This window comes from Miniopterus schreibersii (genome assembly GCF_964146895.1).
Source record: "Miniopterus schreibersii genome assembly, chromosome: 9".
In the NCBI taxonomy this organism is placed as follows: domain Eukaryota; kingdom Metazoa; phylum Chordata; class Mammalia; order Chiroptera; family Miniopteridae; genus Miniopterus; species Miniopterus schreibersii.
The window spans coordinates 49,605,296-49,625,827 of record NC_138118.1 but is presented as its reverse complement, the minus strand read 5'-3'; the positions used below and the strand labels follow the sequence as shown (position 1 = coordinate 49,625,827).

At 34.9% G+C, this 20,532-nt stretch overlaps 1 protein-coding gene across 1 annotated transcript in view; it reads left to right on the top strand.

Annotated features, from left to right (window-relative positions):
• SEMA3C (semaphorin 3C) overlaps positions 1-20,532 on the top strand; it is a 164,585-nt gene that overhangs the window by 134,698 nt on the left and 9,355 nt on the right. The window contains exons 13-15 of the mRNA XM_081147554.1: positions 6,860-6,948; positions 10,154-10,195; positions 13,400-13,557. Coding sequence (XP_081003680.1) covers positions 6,860-6,948; positions 10,154-10,195; positions 13,400-13,557 — 289 coding nt within the window. The remainder of the gene's footprint in view (positions 1-6,859; positions 6,949-10,153; positions 10,196-13,399; positions 13,558-20,532) is intronic.

Genomic DNA, 20,532 nt, shown 5'->3' with positions numbered 1-20,532 from the left:
TTATATAACATGGCCATCTAAAAGAACATGGATGGAAGTGCCTAGGAATCACATGAATTAATGGTACTAGCAAAGTCTCTGAATACTATATTTTCCTCACAATGCAGAAATGTATTTTAATCATTTTGAAAGATTCTGCAGCAAAGAAACCTGCTTAACTTAAGTTAATTCAGTACCTTCCAAATTTATTTGACCCTACAAACTTTTTGATATCAACACACTGTGGGAGATGCTGAATAATAGCATTCATTGATTCTGCCTTTCCAAGGGCCTCCCTCAAATACAGACACTTGAGATGCCATTGATGACCAGTTGGTGCTCTAACTGCCCCAAGAGGTGAAGCTGAAAGTGTCCACATTACAGTATTTAAATTGCCTATTAAGTGTGAAAAGCTTTGCTAAGTGTGAGAAATTGTGCTAAATGACCTAGTTTAGAAATATTTTATATATATTTTTGTAACAAGGGGGCATTCATGAATAGAACTGCCACCTCTTAAAAGTATATTCACTAAACTACTAATAAAGATTTTATAAACTAATGATTCAGTTTTATTCTCAAATTTAAATATACAATTAAAAGGATATAGCAGCCAGTTGATCACCTATCCAGAAAAAGAAATCTATTATGAATATATATTTTAACTAACATGAAATAAGGCAGCCAGTTGGTAAGATCTCATTACAGAAACTAACAATGTTAGATATCTAGTCATTCTTCTTTGTTTACCTATAAAGCTTTCATTTGCCAAACAGAGCCTTTGCAGGTCTTTTTCAACTTTAAAATGTTTCTTTATTTGAATGAACAAATTGGTTTAGAAAATTATAATAAAGGAAGAGCTGTCATTTAAAAAATATAATGATTTCATCATTTTCAATACTAATTTTAATTGATAAAGTAGAGCTGATTTTCCTGCAATTTGCCTCTGGGGTCATGCTTAGGGCTGCTTAGGTTGACATCTAGGGACACTATGATGGAGACAGAGAAAAAGGAGAAAAGTGTTGAGTATACGACTGTGGGATTTGTATGTTGATCTTTACTTTATTGAATAAGGCCAACTTAGCTGGTACAAATTGCTATTAATTATCAGCACCTAAAATAAGATTGACTACATAATTTCCAGGGCCCAGTGCAAAATGAAAATGTAAGGTCCCTTTTTAAAAATTATTAAGAATTTCAAGAAGGTAAGAGAAGAGCATTAAAACAAGTATGGGCCCTTCTGATCACAAAACTTGTGTGACTGAACAGCTCTTGCACACATGAAGCTGGTCTTAAGGAGAATATTTTCATAGACTAAGGAGGCAGTGTTCCTCCCAAATCCCTAGGCAACCAGAATCGTAGTGACACGCACACAGTTTGGCACAGAAATTTCTAGGGAAACTACCTAAAGATGGTATTTTAAATGAGATTCAGCAGATTAGATATATAAATGACTATTCAAATGGCCCGCTGGGTAATGAGCTATTGCTGGTCATTTGTTTGAGACAGCCAGCACTTGCTGTGCTATAAATACAAGCTGTTCTCTTGTCTGGAGTCAGTGGAAGGGTTTAAGGATAATATTACTATGCTTCTTATATTAGAAAGAAAAAATCTTAGGTGGCATAAAATTTATAAAACAGAAAAGAAGCTTGTCTGGGGAATTTTCTTTAAAAATTCAATGAAACAAAAGATAATTAAAATTACTAATGTGCGTTAGTGAGTCTACTATATTATCTTTGTGCATAGGTTTATATTATGCAGAATACAAAGATTTGTCTTGCTTGATTCACGTAACAATGCTTTAATGTATTCAAGGTATGCCTATTATCTATTCCTTAGTAAGTGGCTGAGCTATAAGTAAAAAATAACTTGCACTTGTTTAGGACATACTATATTCCAGACATCATGATAAACAATTTCCATGTAGTATTCATGTAGCTTTTATTAATCAGAATTCTTTCAACTGAAAGTGACCACGCATCTTACTCAAACTAGTCCAAAAAAAACCAGTGTGTGTGTGTGTGTGTGTGTGTGTGTGTGTGTGTGTGTTCAACTGGGAAATGCAGGAAGCAGCCTCAGACATAGCTGAATTTGTGCTAAAATGATGTCTGGAATTTATGTTTGCTTCCATTAAAATGTTAGTCATTGAAAGATATGCATTTTAGAATGTCAATAAAATTCCCAATTACTAATGTCTACATAAAGCCATCTCTGTATCCTTTAATTTGAAGATCAAAATGTAGTGATCAAATATCTTCCTTCTAGGGGTAGTGATAATGGCATCCCTTGAATGTACTCACAACATAAATCCTCAGCATATGGCAGCAAGGATGGCTCCAAAACTCCAGATTTACATCTTTAACAGCCCTGACCTCAGAAAGAAAGAGGTTTCCACCTATGTAATTCTCAGGGATGGATGGACCCTGGCTTGTTCTGTGCTTACTCCTGCATGAATCACTGGGCAAAGGAATCCCTTTGGGACCAGCCTGAGTCCTGTGTTTCTCTCTGGATCAGGAAGGTGTTACACCATTCCTTAACTATGCAGACTGAAAATGAAAAAGAGGTTGTTTCCCAAATGTCTCAGTGTGTTATTATCAAAAGAAAGGGAGGTGATTCTGGGTAGGCCTTAGTAACAGGTATCTATCACAAAAGGTATAATTATTATTTACATTGTACACACAAGCAAACTGAGGTTTAAGGGAAAAAGAAAAATAATCTACTTCACTGTAACTTTATTGTAGGTGTGGTACTTTTCCCAAGGGAATAAAAGCACTATCCCAATTCTGCAGGACAATAAAAATGATTCATGTTGTGAGTACATTCAAGGAATGCCATTCTCACTACCCCCAGAAGGAAGACATTTGATAACTACATTATCATCTTCAAAGTGAAGGACACAGAGATAGCTTTATATAGACATAAGTAATTGGGAATTTTATGAACATTCTAAAATGCATATTTTTCAATGACTAACATTTTAATGGGAACACACCTGCTACTCAGAAAACCATAAATTATAAACTGTGAACTCTTGAACACTATGCCTATTTATCTCTGCATACATACTTGATATAGTGCCTGATACACTGAAGGTGTTCTATAATTTCTTGTTGAATCAGTGAGTGAAAATGGATGGAAGACAACCCAAGTCAACTTATTTACTTAGTGGTGAATGATACAGCCCAAGGATACCTCAAAAGTATTCCCTATACCTATAGCCCAACTGGTGTGCTCAGTGGTTGAGCATCTACCTATGAACCAGGAGGTCATGGCTCAATTCCAGGTCAGGGCTCATGCCTGGGTTGCGGGCTCAATCCCCAGTAGGGGGTGTGCAGAAGGCAGCTGATCAATGACTCTCTCACATTGATGTTTCTATCTCTTTCCCTCTCCCTCTCTTTGAAATAAGTAAAAAATATTTAAAAAATAAAAGTATTTCCTATATAGGAAAGATGTGTGAGTGTTTTGAAAAGAAAACCATCAGTGTCTACTAGGACTGCATTTTGAAAGAAACCATCCCATTAACATGGGGCTGCTTAGGCAGGAGCCATGGGGGATTCCATATATATTGACTCTTTCGCAGGCCACAGCTGATTAAAATGATACTTAAGCATTTGACAACTGAACTGTCTACTAAATATTGGTTTATGATGTGCTTTAGTTATGATTAAATTGGACCAAATTAAATCTGTCTCTTGAGTATATGAACTAGAGGCTGTGGGAATCAGGAGCAGAAATATAGACGTCCAGAGTGGAACCTTGCAAATGTTGTTCACTAGAGTTGAGATATTTGTTTCTGAGACTCCAAGTCCTAGAGATTCTGTGCAGTCACCTAATTTGTTGATGAACTACTAGAACTATTGCTGTGCCTTTTACATATTCCAGCCTCAGTGAGATCTGGTATCATCATAAAAAAAAAAAAAAATCTGTATAATTCTGAGCATCACTTTTTAAATGGGATAATGCCAAACTGCAGAGCATCCAGAGAAAGACAGGGAGTGTGATTTGGGTTTTAATTTGAATAAGGTATTACTGAAGGGAGTGATCGTACTTAGAGCACAGAGAGAGTAGGGAGAGTATAAAGATAAACTGGAGGGCTGTGAAAAACAGAATGTGTATGATCGCGGTAGCTGTAGAAGGAAGGCCAATGAAAAAAAGAGGTAGATTTGTTTATATTCAACGGAAGAAATTTTCCAACCTTTTGCTGACATGTGAGTGATCTTGAATGATAAAATTGTAGTAATAAGATAGAGTATATATTGGATGTCTATATATTACATGGAACTTCTTCGATTTAAAGAATGTGTCATTGTCCAGTTTTATAGAATCTTCTTTTAGAGAAATAGGCTAATTATAAGAGGTGGATTTGCCTTGACTTTAGAGTTCCTCATTTGTGCCTGTTGAGAAAGACCCAAACAACTCTGTTTTTGTATTATTTTAACTCATTTGCAACAAAATTAGACAAACTATTGCTTGCCTTTCTATTTTAGTTATTTTTTTGTTTTGCTGGTAATGATGAGTGAATTTCCATTTTTTTTAAGACCATTAAAGGAAAAGATATATATATAATTTTGTATTATTTTACTTAAAGAAAGCCCTCCAAACTATATAAGTTGAATGTCTCATAAAAACTGGATTAACCATTGTTAAGGGTGATATCTAACAATAACACAGGGATTTAAACCTATTTTATTCATATTGGAAACCACAAATTTGAATGACTGTTCTAATTTATGCATAAAAACTTTTAGTGTGTTTAATTATAATAAGAACAGATATTATCATTTGGAATACAATGATTAAAATGAAATCAGTGTAATGAAGGGCTCTGTAGAAATGCTAGCTCCTAAAGTACCAATACAAATCTAAACGTGGAGAAGTAGAAGAATTAAAATGGTTATTTATTTTCTTGAAAGTCAGATTTAAGTAATACATTTTTATCATAGAACCACCCCCATAGTAGGCATCCAATAAATATTTGTTTCTGTATATGGATCTTGCATGTCTATGATTTTATATAAACTTCATTTTCAGTATTGTTGCCAATGCTTAAGTTTACTTATATTTTTACAAGAGTTTCAGATAACTTCACATTCAGTGTTACTTGGTAGAAAAAAATATATCTTTCCCTTTAATGGTCTTAAAATAAAATGGAAACTTACTCATCATTACCAGCAAAACAAACAAACAAAAATAACTAAAATAGGAAGATAAGCAATAAAACAAGGTATTCTAGCTTTGTTGCAAATGAGTAAAAAACAAGTTTTGCATTACCTTTTTTTAGACTATTTTAATAGCTACTATCTTTGTAATATTTTATAAATGGCATTAATAAAGTATGTTTATGTGGGTTCTTTCAGAAGAAATAATGATTTATGTAAAATTTTGCTCATAGCAAGTTAAGATTGGGTAAAAAAGGAGCCAGTTGTCTCATTTGAGAATAGTTAATTAATATTTTCCGAGTTGATAGTTTTATCTTTTAAAACCCCTGTAATCAAGGTTTCCTTTCATGTAGTTTTATTTGAGACTATGTTTAAACACAGTTTCTGCTCAGTCTCTGCTCAGGAAAGAGGTCATTGCTGTCGTGGAGAAAGGAGTGATCCTTACAAGCTGCAGCAGGAGCCATGAGACTCTGCTGTGACTTCTTAGAAAATAAAAAGCATGACCTTTCTGATAACAGGACCTAAAACAAAGATGTTTTTATACCCTCATCTGTCATACGCACACATGCACATACACACACACACTAACTGTTATAATTACAAGGATTTCATTTTAGGTTTCTGGGTATGTTCTATTCCCCAGAACTTCCCACTGCTCTTGGTGATGGACTGTTAATAGAAACTGGGAAACACCTTCACCCACATTCATCAGTTTTCAATTGTGATGTCTCTGCCTGGCACCCTCAAATGTTTTTTCACTTTCAGTATATACTTTCATTCCTTATCTTCCAAGAAAATAGTACAGATTGTTACCAGGGCTCATTCTAAAGAGGCTAATCAGTTTTAAAAAGTCACACTTTTTAAATTACACCTAAAGCTTGCAAAGCTTTGGGATTCTTATTTATGTTTGAGTATGAAGAAATGAATTTTAAGTTACAGAGTATAGTTTGAAACTTCTAAGATGAGGTGCTTCTAAGATCAGATACTTTGTATCCTCATAAGATTCAAGGATTGTTCTGGAAAAATCTCTAAGTCTTGTTCTTCTGTATATAAACTTTTTTTTTTTTCCAGCAGGTTTTAATTTTTTAGTTGGTAACCTTTTCAAGTAGAGTTTATTTTTCATGAAGAATTATTTTGAGTGTTTCAATCAGTTTCATAAAATAGAAACTGTAAACATGAAATGGATCTTTTATGTCAGAGTATCTCTTGCCTGTGGAAAAGAGGACAGTTTGAGATATGAGATTTGAGATTTGTGGTGTTCATCACTAAATGACTCCTTGTTGTAAAGTCCTGTCCAGCTTGGTTCAAATTAACTCTTCTCATTGACATTTGTCAACAGAGTTAAAAAATGTTTCAGTATCTGTGATAATTTACCTTTCCAAATTAAAAATTCACAGGTGAGTGCTCATGCATTAAAAGAATAATGCCTTGATATTTATAATGTATCTCAGTTATTTTATTAGAAACATATTTTGGAGGAAATGTATTGCTACTTTATCAAAACACTCAAAAATGTGCTTTAATCACACATTGCTAAATCTCAACTGGTTTCTTTTAAACCTAAAATATATATGATTCATAGAGTGGCATAATGATATGCTTAGAAAATGTTTATAGACACAAGAATAGTATTTTAAATCTAAGCCAGTAATCTTATGTCTAAGTGTCTTTCTTTCCATTAAAAAAAGTATTGTAACATCCCATTGTTTCTTCCTCTGCCTTAGATCGGGGTACTGTGCAGAAGGTGGTGGTTCTCCCGACTAACAGCTCTGCCAGTGGTGAGCTCATCCTGGAGGAGCTGGAAGTTTTTAAGGTTTGAGCATCTCTTCTATTGGTCTCTGAACATGCATAATGAACAGCATTCTTTAATCTTACAGACACTTTGAAGGAAAATAATATTTTGCCTAAGCTCAAATAAGGAATGTTATAAATTTTGAGGGTAGAAAACACCAGATAAAGTGAGAAACAGAGAACAAATATTTTTCTGAAATATTTTTATGCATTTCAAGCTATCTTAACATAAAAGGATTAGTTTTTTCAGCTGTCACCACAACTTGAAGAATTTTGCTCATCATTATTCTTAAAATATAAGTTCTTGTGGTCAAGGCCTAGCAGATTTGCCATGAAAGGGCTTTTATCATTTGCTTTACAAACCACTGAAACCCAAATACTTCCACATTATTGATTGTTAGATAAACTTTCTCATTTTTAAGCAGGAATTTCAAGATAAACTGCTTTGTTTTCTCTCTCTCTTTTTTTTTTATTGCTTTCAATTTAAATGTCACCCTAATAAGTAAAACAAATGTTGTCTATCACTCAAAATTTTATGTTCTCTCTGAACTTGACATTTCACTGTATTATCCTTTCTGCTCTTGAATTTGACTTAAAAAAAAGAAAAGAAAAGAAAAACACAACAAAAAGGCACACAGAGGGACAGAGGGAAGTTGAGTCCTGCAGGATCTTGCCTCTCAGGGCAGAGTGCCTGTTCTTTATGTGTCTGTGAACCTGGAAAACAGATCTGTGGTGTCTGTACAAGCTTCTCTCCTTAAGGAGTGGGTCCTTGTAGTTCAGGTGGTCCCTTACATCTGCTTTGAAAAGATGGGTAAAAGCACAGACAGAGGAGCTGTTAGGCTTGAAAAAGAACCTTTGACATGGAATCAATTCTACACTATTTCCAACTCAAACAATTAAACATTGGCCCATGGACATCAAAACACTAGGGTCAGCGTATAACTGCATAAAAGTAGCATTCAGAACCCTGGCAGACTATTACTAGTCCAGTGAGCTGCTTTGCTTAGTTTAGTGGACTCAGAATGCATTGATTTATTAATATACATTACCACAGTCACCAAAAATATTGAATTTATAAGCACATAAATTGTCAAGATGGCATGCTGTTAGATGATGTTAATAAATTTTCAATGTGAAGAAACATTTTTTAAAATGAAACCATCAAATGTAAAATGGGAGAAACTGGCAAATTGTTCAGTGTTATTAAATTTACAATTTTTAATGCTAGTTCACGTTGTCATAAACTTTTTGTGATTAGTGCATTAAAATTGTGCTCATTAAACATTAATCATGTGTTTTCAAGTGCCTTTTCTATGACTTGCTTTGTAAAGAAATTGTTTCACTAGATTAACCAGAATCACAATATATAAAAAATGTATATATTTTTCTCATTCAATTCACTAGGGGAAATTTGGCTAGTCAAAATAATTTAAAGTACCTTATTCTGAAGTCCTCATGAAGATAGTAAAAATGCCTTATTGCAGCACTTCATTTTTAATTCTGAAATAATCTTTTTCTGGTAATCAGGAAATGTTAATTGAGTGAGTTTGACACAAACTCAAACATACATGTTATGGAAAGGTCTTAAAGAAACGTGAGTTCTTCTGATCATGTGCTAACTACTTATGGTCTGTTATATGAGTTATGCTGGTGTTATCATCACAAAGAATAAACTCTCAGTGGAAAAATAGAGTCAGTCAAAATGCACGTGGGGGACATCAGCCCAAGAGAGACTGAAAGTGTTTGAGCCTCTCACTCATGCCTGTGCCAGTGACTGATATGGCTAAATTGAGAGATACAGTTACCAAATACAGTTACTGTCTTCGACGTGGTGTTTGTGTCACATTTTCTGAGGTGAGGTAAAAATAATTGAGTGTGTGTGATATACTGTAATGGCACGTAAGAAAATAATGCATTTGAATAGAAAAAAATTCCTTAGTTAAGTGTCACACTAATATACTCAATGTAACTTTAAAAAGCCAGGCACTTTGTTTTATATACTGTGCAGAACCACAATCTCTTATTTTAATCCTCTGTTCAGAATATTTTCTGAAAATATGTCCAGCTTCCATAAACTTAACTTGAATTGGAGGTACAACTAAAAGAAGTTGCCTAGGTGAATGTAAGTTGCAATGCTTTCTTTTGTATGTGTGCGTATTTCTAAGCAATGATCAAAACTTATTGCAATAGAGAGTTTAGAAATCTCACCATTTTATCTTTTAAATGTAAGAACACACAGCTCCAGAAAGTGAAATCATTGTGGGCACAGTTGATTTTGAGAGGTTGCTCCCACCTGAGTTAATCAAATAAAATGTCACAGACCTTCATCAGGTTATCACAAGTCTAATTTTTAATCTTTAAAAGTAACTAATAATATTTACCAGCTAAAGTTATGAATAGAGTGACTTTCAAAAAGATTACTATTTCAGAAAATTCTTAAGTTCTTTAACTAGATCCCATTTATAAAAAAAGGATCCCTGCCCTGCCCGGTGCAGCTCAGTTGTTTGGAGCGAAATGCCATACTCCCAAAGGTGGCATGTCCAATTCCAGTTCAGGGCACATGCCCAGGTTGCGGGCTTCAGTCCCGGGTTCGGGCGTGTGCGAGAGGCAACCAGTGGTTGTTTCACCTCTCTCTCTGTCTCTCTCTGTCTCTCTCTGTCTCTGTCTCTCTCTCTCTCTCTCTCCCTCTTCCTCACCCTAAAAATAAAATTAAAAAGAAGATCCGTAACAATATTACTTTGTTTGCAACGAAAGGGATTAATAAGTATGGTTCAGGCTAATACATCTTTCCAAAACAGATTTGGTCGGGTGAACAACAGTGACTTATGCAGAGTGCTGTGTTGTGGAAAAAGATGGGGTACTAGTCCGCAGCCCCCCATCCAGGTACCCAGATTCAATCCTGAGTTACTCATTGGATTCAGTATTCCAAGATACACTTTTTTCAATTCTCTCAAATTGTCCTTTTTTTCTAACGACTATATTGATATATGTGTTATAATTGCAACCTTTTTTTCAGTTTAGGCATATATTTGTGTGACAAATCCATCCTTACTCCCCACAGAGGAAATGTATTATAGACAAATATTGCTAGACTTTGCAAGTACATATGCATTTAGAGAGAAATGATGATTTTTTGAATTTCAGTAGAAAAGATAATAAATTTTTAATGCAAAATTATTTTTAATGATTATTTGATCAACTAACATAATGTTTTTCTAATTTTTCAGAATCATGTTCCTATAACAACAATGAAAATTTCATCTAAAAAGGTAAAATCAATCCCGTTTTAATTTTGTTTGCATGTAAAAAATTTTATTACTATGAAAAAATATATTTATAATTTCTGAAAAATTAATTTCAATATTAGCAAAATAATTAAAGCTGTTTACAGGATACCACAAAATCACCTTCAATTTTGATTGCAGAATTCACTAGCTATTAGTGAAGACAAAACAGGTTTATTTTTGTACAAAAATCCGTCAGAGCAGAACATACATATGTCAGCATGATTGCCAACATTTTGCATATCCCATATTCTCAAATATTACTGTATGTTAAACGAACCAAAATGAAAATAATCTTTCTGAAGAAAGAATTTAGCATAAAGTTTGGGCTACTATAACATCACATTCTCAGGGGCTTGGAATGAGTAATCAATCCTCTGCTGAGTTCCTGCTGCTGTTGCATGTTTCAAATGTGCAATGCATTTTTTATGCTTATTTCTAAGAAAATGTTATTTTTTTTAGGGCTATATATGTCATTAAAAAATCTGAGTGTTTCACATCTAAGCCATATCCAGGTTCCAGATTTGGTAAAGAAATGGTAGACTCTGATTATCGGGAATGTTTAACCTCCTTTGTGCCTGCACGGGCAAATACACAAGGATCACAGAAAGAAAAAATCCAGTTCCGGTCTCTACATGTGTAACATATGCACCTTCCATCTCCCAGTGGTACCCCAAAACAAATATTTTGGGGCCAGAGCAGTATAATCCAGAATGGAGTAGGCTTCAGAGCAGGACTGGCATGCATTTGAATCCCAACCTGACCGTAAATTACGAATGAACCATTTAACCTCACTGAGCTAAGTTTCTGCCTCTACAAGGTAGTGCTTTTCTCACAAACAAATTAATTTATATAACTTTCCTAAAATAAACTGGGTCTTTGGTAACTGCTGTTTGTAAGAGCCTCGGATTTGTTTTTCTTGGAATAGAGAATAAAGATTTTATGTGTTAGCACAACTGATGACATAATTTTAGTGTTCACCATATTTGGTCTGTTGCAGATGAACAAGTAATCCACAGTCTTGTACTATTTTTCACTCCACTAATTTTATGAAGAAAAATAAATAGGACGCAACAAAGCTAAAGATCTCATCTTTAAAAATGTTTGTATGGTGCATAACAAACATTTTCCCAAGTAACAAGAAGCCATTTGTCATTTTCCCCAGTGTCCTAGAGAGCTGACCCCTAGTTAGCATCGTCTTTGAAGTCAGCAGCAGGGAAGTCCTTTGTTTACAGTAGTTTAATGGAAAGAGAAAGTATTAGAGCAAAATTCAAGATGAACACAAAGCCATTTGTGTGGCATAGTAGTAGTTCAGCATACAATTACACATTCCAACTTTTAATTCAAGTTGTGAACTTGTAGGTCACAATGCATTCCATAAAATGGAAATATACAACACATACATATACACAGAAAAAACTGATATTAAATGTCTTCAACATCTTGTAGATAATTACAAATGTTTCATTAAATCATTTAGATAGAGGGCAGGGTAATTACTTGATTTTGGGGGGAATTCATTTGTCCAACTGCATACAGCATTATTTTTACAGTGGGAAAGAAATACAAAATGCCAATGGTAATATATATCTACATATATATTTAAATGTCATGAATTTAGTACCTTTTCTACTACTCAAACTACTTTATTATCCTTTTTATGAACCTTTATTGTCTAATTTATTCTTACATACTATATAGTAGATAATAGTTGGATTAATAAAAAGGATAATTTCTAAAATGAAACTATCTGTATTCCTTTCTCAAACCAATTTCCTCAAAATTTTTTAAAGAAGTTGATGCATTCACTATATTATTATCAATGTACTCAATAAGCACTATTTCAAATGTTGCCAGAGAAATGATTATTGTCAAAACATGCAATTGTTTTCTTATGGTTTGAATGTCTCACTGGGGATCAATATTTTTCAGCCCAATTTTTGAAAAATTAATTGATCTGAATAAAAGAATTATTTTACATTAGACATAGAGTGAAATGTGATTCAAATGATTGAACAGAATTGAAAGATTATAAATTGATAGTTAATTGATAATTTACTACTACGGCTACTTAACATTCAGCGAGCTCTTAGGAGTCAGGAACTATGCTAAGAATTTTATGTGGAGGTAGCCCTTACATTTAGTTCATACAAAAACCATTGAGTAGATGATCTATTACCCCAGTTTTACCCAAGATGAAGCTGAGATTGAGAAAAGTTTCATGGCCAGTTTATGGTTGAGTCAGGATTTGAATCCAAGAAGCCTGCCTCCAGAGCTTGCTGGACCAATGATGTCCCCACTGATTTAATTTTAAGTAGCATATGTATAAAATATGTGTAGATGTAGGTGTGCGCATGCACATGAATGGGCATGGGCATGTATTCAAGTTCCAGCTTAGAGTCCTATGCTAACTTCGAAATGTGTATCGGGCCTCTGTAAAATGCTTAGCATCAGTTAGAAACTACCCTTCAACTCCCGAGAACCGTTTTATGCTCAGCTAAAGAAACTGGAGCAGTAGCATAAAAAAACTCCAAATAACCCTACAAAAGAAGGGTGAAATCTTTATTTATGACTTAGGGTGCTGAGTAGCTCTAGATATACAGAAAGCTTAAGACGTGTCTAAATACAAATACTGCTATTCTAAATAATTCAAAAAAATCACCTAATGAGAAATACGTCACTTTCAAAGGCATGTGAAAAATGTACTTTTAAAATTTTATGTACTACTATCTACTTTTTCTTCTAAACTTAAAAATGCCTTGTATTTTAGACCTCACTGTTTTCAAATTTACAACGTGATAGGTTGCCAGACTTGAAGAACAGGAGAGCTGCCTTGTACTTTGCAAGGAGACAGCATTCAAAGAAAAAAGCAAACGTCATAATTTAAACCTGTAATATATTAGCTCACATCTCAGAGAACAATGAATCCCAATGTCTAAAACACATTACCATTCTACATGGTAGTCTGAGCTTTTTTCTTTAAACAGGAAAGTGGTAATGCTATAGGCATATTAACGTAGGAAAATTCTATTTATTTTGGCTTTATACCCTTCTAGACTTCGCTTCTTGTTTTTAGTCTATTTTCAAAATGAATCCAAGGGTTTGTGGGCATATACTATAATGTGTTCCTGCTGAAAGCCCTCTTTTAACTTCCACATCTGAAATAAATCATCATCATTCTTCTAATAGCAACAGTTGTATGTGAGCTCCAACGAAGGGCTTTCCCAAGTGTCTCTGCATCGCTGCCACATCTACGGCACAGCCTGTGCCGACTGCTGCCTGGCCCGGGACCCTTACTGCGCCTGGGACGGCCATTCCTGCTCTAGGTTCTACCCAACCGGGAAGCGGTGAGTAGGGAACAGCCCGCTGAGAAGCAGAACCCATGTCACCGGCCAGCTGCGGTTTGCTTTGAAACTGGCCCTAAAAGCAGCAGCTATGTTTAGCGCCACGAACAGCCTTGATATGAAGAAAACGTTAGTGCTTTATAACTTGAGATTCTCAGGGATATGTTAGAGTACTTTACGTTGGAAATTGTTTTTTTCTCCTTTTAAGGCGCCTCTGCCACTCAACCCCCACCTGTGCTACATCAAATATTTCAATCAGGATTTATCTTTTTTTTTTTTTATACATTACCTAATTTTGTAAAATCTTTTTGTTTTGTTTTGTTTTATATGCTTGATTGAGTATATCCTTAAGTCCCACCTTCCTGGGGTTTCCCTGTGCCACTTTGTTCTACTGTAATCAAATGCCTGTGCTAGTTCCCTGGCTAGTGTGGCTCAGTTGGTTGGGTGTCCTCTTGTGCACCAAAGGGTAGCTGGTTCCATTCCCCATTGGGGCATATGCCTGATTTCAGGCTCAATCCCCTGTAGGAGGCATGCAGGAGGCATGCACGAGGCAGCCTATTTGTGTGTCACTCTCACACTGATGGGTGTTTCTCTCTTTCTCCCTTCCTCTCTCTCTAAAAATCAATAAAATTTTTTAAAAAAAATGCCTGTGCTAGTTTAGGCAAAAAGAGCATTACTCCAGGATGGGCACCCTGAGTAGCCTTCAAAACCTTGGTGAGCATTCTTTACGCTTTAGAATGGTGAACGCATGATTGCTGGTTAGATTAAGAGGGAAAGGCAGTCTGAGGCAGTGTCTTTTTAAAAAATATATCTCTTTATTGATTTCAGAGGGAGGAAGGGAGAGGGGGAGAGAGAGAGAGAGAGAGAGAGAGAGAGATCAGTGATGAGAGAGTCATCATTGATCTGCTGCCTCCTGCATGCCCCCCACTGGGGATTGAGCCCCCAACCCGGGCATGTGCCCTGGCCGAGAATCAAACCACAGTCTCCTGGATCCTAGGTCAATGCTCAGCCACTGAGCCACACCCAGCTGGGTGAGGGAGTGTCTTTTATCCAAGCAAAGACTTAGGCAGGAAACTCTGAACCAACTTGCACCAACTGGGAAGGGGACCGCCAGAAGAGAAATTGACTGTAGAACAAGGAATATGCAGAATTTAGGTTCAGCCAAAGTCACAGATATTTTCAGGCACATCTTGATATGGGTCGTGATGGGTGACAGGACCAAAACCTATACAAATTAGTGCTGGCAGGAGAGAGCAAATAGGACCAGCCATGAGCACCAATGAGCTTTCAAGTAAAATCATTGGCTGTTGCTTTATAAGTACTATATCCCCTGTCATAGATATAGGCTTTTAAGGACACTGACAGTTTAAACAACCCTTGCCCTTGTACATATAAAGGTTATTCCGATGCTTTTATCTATTCAACAAATGTGTATCATGGGACACTTATGTGCCAGGCAATGTTCTAGAGGTAGGTGTATCACTCTAACAACAACAGCAAAGACAAAAGCCCCTGCTTTGTGGGCTAGTAAGTTCTAAAGGGAGGAGACAGACAATAAACAAATAAGGAAACCCTCTAGTATATCAAAAAATGAGAAAGTCTATGAATTTTAAAAGGACAAAGAAGGGGGAGGCAGGGGGATTGCAATGTTAACTGGGTGGGCAGGGGAGACCTTACCAAGGATGAGATTTTGAACTAGGACTTGAATGTGAAAATGGTACCATGTCATTATTTGGGACAATAGCATTCCAAAGAGAGGGGCCAGAAATCCTTACAGCTGAACTGAAATAGAAAACAAAGGAGGGATTTTGCATATGTGAGTGATAATTTGACTTTGGTTTAATAATATCATGTAGTTGGGTTTGTCTGGGATTGCCACCCTGGGGTAGGAAAAGGGGGGGGGGGGGAGAAGCTGCAAGACATGCTACCCTGATGATCCAGGTGAGATATAATGGTGACTTGCACAGAGATGACAGAGGTGAAGGTGGCAAAAGTGGTCTGATTCTGGATAGAGCTCACAGAACCTGCTGGCGTACGTGGGATGTTAGAAAGATAGAGGCCTCAAAAATGAACCAAGTGTTCAGAACTGAGCATTGAAAATATGTAGATAGAATTGAATGAGAAAGAGAGGACTGGAAAGAGTAGGTTTGTGGGGAGAAAGTTGATAAGTGAATGGTGCCTATGATATATTCAAATAGAGGTGTTGAGTAGGAAGTTAGAAATATGAATCTGGAGTAGAGGGGAGTAGCCTGGGCTAGATCATTTGAAAGTTTTTTGTATTAAAATTCATGAGATATAAAGAGAACTTCCATTCTTTAAACCAGGAGTCTTTAGTATCTGTGTGCAAAGACCCATGTTCCTCCATGTCATTTTTAAGATTTAGTCAGGAGGCCTATGACTTCTTGTGATTTCCACATAGAATTTATGGACCTCATTACCCTGAGATCTTCCATCTGCTCTGGGTTGCAGGTCTGAACCTGGGCAAAAGTAAGAGGCAAGATAATTCTAAAAGGAATCACAAGTTAAAAATTATTTTTGTGACACTATATTTTCAAACATATTTTGTTTTGTTTTTTTAATCTTTATTGACGAAAGTATTACAAACACCCTTTTCCCTCTCTTTCCCCCATTGATCCCTTCCTCCCCACTCCTTTACACTCCTAATTACGATAGCAATGATATTTCAAAATTATTTCCTTAATTGTTTGTAAGGCAATGGTTTTTTCTTGGTAAGCTGTTCTAAAAGTTGGCATCTGTAAAACCTGGAATATAATCTTCAATTTATTAAACAGATTTAGTGCTAAAGGAAACTGAAACCCTATACTTCAAAGAAAGAAAGAAATGTAGGGACCACAAAGTGAATCTTACCATAGTCGTATAAGCGTACCAGTCTCTTCTATAATATGAAAGAACTGGAGATTAGCAGTCTTTCCCTGTAAAGCTTTCAGACCTTGGCTTTGACCAACAAGCATTCTTATTTAACAAACAAAGAATATTTCTCAAGTAAAATTCTATACTATATGTGTAGACTGTCATTGCATATTTGAGATATCTTTTACAGATTTAGGTTGTAATATGAGTTGATTCATTTGTTCTAATATTCTCCCACCTATTACAACCCCAGTTATTCTTCCTAAGATGTAAATATAACATAGATTCCACATCATCATCCTCATGTCACAAATCATGACCTGAATCATGTTCTTGTAATAAACAGAACTGAAACAATCTTGCAATTCTTTAAAGTTACAATACGGTGCCTGGTATTAAACCTTGTACCATTGATTTGCTGTTAAAACTAATAAATTAATTTAATAAAGTTGCAGGATACAAAATCAATATACAAAAATCTGTTGCATTTCTATGCACTAATAACAAACTATCAGAAAGAGAAATTAAGAAAACAATCCCTTACAATTGCATCAAAAAGATTAAAGTACCGTATTTAATATTTGAAAGTTGCTAAGAGAGTATATCTTAAAAGCAGTCATCACAGGAAAAATGCATGGTGACAGATGTTAGCTAGCCTTATCGTGACAATCATTTTGCAATATATACATGTATCAAAAAATTATGTTGTACACCTGAAACTTGTATGTCAATTATACGTCAATAAAACAGTATGAACAGGAACAAACAAACAAATGAACAAAAACATGCATCACGGATTAGAAAGTAGTAGCCATTTAAAGAACTATCTTGGTTTCTCCAGCAATGTCCTTATACTCTCACAAAGAGCCAAAAATGCAATATATATGGTGTTCCTTGGCCTGCTCATACTCAGCTTTGGCTCATATACTGGAACCTTCATTAAAAATATCTATACTGTTTAAATTCTCCAAATTATTTCCAAACTTAATGAAAGCAAAACATGTTTGCTGAATGAATTAACTATTTGCCAAATTACCATATAAAGTATTTATTTTCTTTACAGATTAAATAGTAATGATAAAAATGCTCATTTGGAGAACTTTCCATGTTCATTTCTTTTTAACCCTCGCCCGAGGATATGATGTTTACTGATTTTTAGAGAGAGAGGAAGAGAGAGAGAGAATCATCAGTGTGAGAGAAACATAAGAATGAAATAAAAACATTACCTTTGTATGGAAAAAGAGAAATAGAGTTATACTTGGAAGTCAATGAGTTCATACTTTGGCATAAAGTTGTTACATATCATTGGCTCAGTAATTTCTCTTTTTTAAAGAAGTTAGTTCATAGTAAACAATATAAGCATTTTTGCCTCTTTATCCATAAGTATCTTAAATATATGGGCATTTGTATTAATATTGCAATTTAGATTCAAATATTATTTATTCTGGATTCAGATATGTAGTTAGAAATTTTAAGACAGGATAATCAATTCAGTCTTCAAGTAAATATTTGTTTTCTATACAAGAAGAAAATAATTTCATCGTTTAACCAAAGGAATAGACTATAATGGGGGGGAAATTAGCAACTTGAGATAAATCCCAAATCCTACATGAAATATAATATTATTCTGTCTACCAACGTGCTTTTGCGATGCTATATGAACGTCTTACAGGGAATCTACACATACAAAAGTCTCCAGTGTTAGCCTTGCTGATCTCATCACTTAAACCAAGACATAATAATGATTTTTTGTATTTTAATGTCTGAAAGCTATGTGATACTGTAAATTTAGACTGCCCAGCTTGTGGGTTCATGTACATGAGTAAACCATGACGTGGTGCTGATCACAGAAAAATAAAATTAACCATTGTGAGTGATATTGTTTGTCATGATGGCTGAAAATGACCAGTTCAGCCACAAGAACTCCCATGTGGTGCTCATATGATGAACACTCACAGCTGGGTGATAGTAGATAATGCTGTGACTTAAATATATAGCAAATGTAATGCAGTAAGAACCTGATATAGGAACTATTCTAGAGAACAGCAATAATTGCATTTTTTGAGACAAGAGTGATTTCCACTAGTTTGCGTTTTTGTGGCTGTATAGAAATATATAATTGAATAAGGATCGTGTGACTTTTTGGGAAAAAGCATATTTAAGTGACATGAAGCTTTGTACCTATATTTCCATAAATAAATGAGTATAACCCATTGAGCACATAAACTATTAACAATTTGCTGTAACTTTAAAATGAAATTTTTTCATTATCAATAACTTTGAGATTAGTTTTGCTCTGTAACTATGATCATCCCTGTGTGATTTTAATATTTCCATTCTTCTTACATATATATTATGAATATTTTAATATATCTTTAAGGATAAAAATGTTAAGAGAGACTTAACAGCTAACCCACTTAGGTGACATGCTCATTCATATATACTTCTCAGCCTTGATAGTAAATAGTCAATTTATACCTGTACTCCCAATATTTAGAGTTCCCTTCCTTGTCTCTTACTGCAATGCTCAGATTCACACATCATTTCCAAGAGAATGTCAGTTATTCTATTTTGATTTGTTGTACTATATAATAACATTGAAACTAATATGTTTAACTAATGCTAAGACTCAGAAAATTAAATAGTTTGTAAGTAATTTTAAACTTTTATTTAAATAATGACAAACTTACAAGGAATGTAGCTAATTTTTGAAGTGCTTCAGCTGTTGATACATAACAACTAAATGCAATGAGTGAACCTTAAGTAGATCCTGAATAAACTTAAAACACTCTGGCTGCTTAACCTCAACACAGTCAATAGGATGAAGGAAATTATACCACAAATTATATGACTATCTCAGTGTTTGTTTTTTCTTCTCTTGTTGCCTGAGTGTGAATTTCCCAAAGAACAAATATCTAGGGAGCGCTGGATTGCAGAAGAGTAGGGACAACATTCACTCAAAGATCTTACATATTTTATTGATGCCATACGCAGCAGTGAGCCATTATATCCATTTTGGGAAATCTCCATAATTTTCAGCTTATAAACTGTTTTTAAAAAATATATCTTTATTGATTTCAGAGAGGGAGGGAGAGGGAGAGAGAGAGATAAAATATCAATGATGAGAGAGTCATTGATCGGCTGCTTCCTGCAAGCCCCTGACTGGGGATCGAGCCCACAACCCGGGCATGTGCCCCGACTAGGAATCGAACCGTGATCTCCTGGATCGTAGGTTGACGCTCAGCTGCTGAGCCACGCCTGGCCGGGCAAAACTTAAGACTTTTCTGAATTTTACGTGTATGTGACTTGAGTGGTGTTAACAATGTTTTTATTTAGCTTAATCCCGACAACTTTGTACTTTAATAGAACATTCTAAACATTGCAAAAAAATCTATAAGAGGTATTTTGGGGACAACTAGGGAAATTTTAATATAAAATGTGTATTATATGATGTTATTGAATAAATATTAATATTTTTAGTGTGATAATTATATCTAGGAAATTACTTGTTCTTAGAAGATACATGGTGAGGCATTTAAGTGTGAAACATGTGTGCTACTTGCTTTCTAAAGATTTTCATATATGTGCACTCACAGCACATACATGACATATACTAGCATATGAGAGAAAAAGAAATGACTATGGCAAAGTACAATTCATGAACCTAGGTATACCAGTGTTCATTGTAATCATATACCCACTTTTCGGTGGACTTATATATTTTCAAAATAAGAAGTTGAAGGAAAATGCTTATTTTAAATTAGTAAATGAACAATTCTGCTTAACTTTATATTAAATATCAATGTTCTATCTCTGTATGAGCTATCTTGTGAAAATTTTAATTGATCTGAAAACTTAGAAAGGTATTGACGTTTTAAAGGAAACTATGCTTAATTAAGAAAAATGTATAAGAAGGAAGGTGGTAGTGACTTTATACTTTTGGGGTGATCATCTTAGGAAACTTTGGGTGAATGTCTCTATGCTAAAAATACACTATTAATTTGGAATCTAGCATTTACCCAGGAAGTGCACATAATAGGAGGTTCACAGCCATGATATCACAAGTGGTAGGTGGGGAGAGACTGAATTAATTTAGATTAAAAGCAA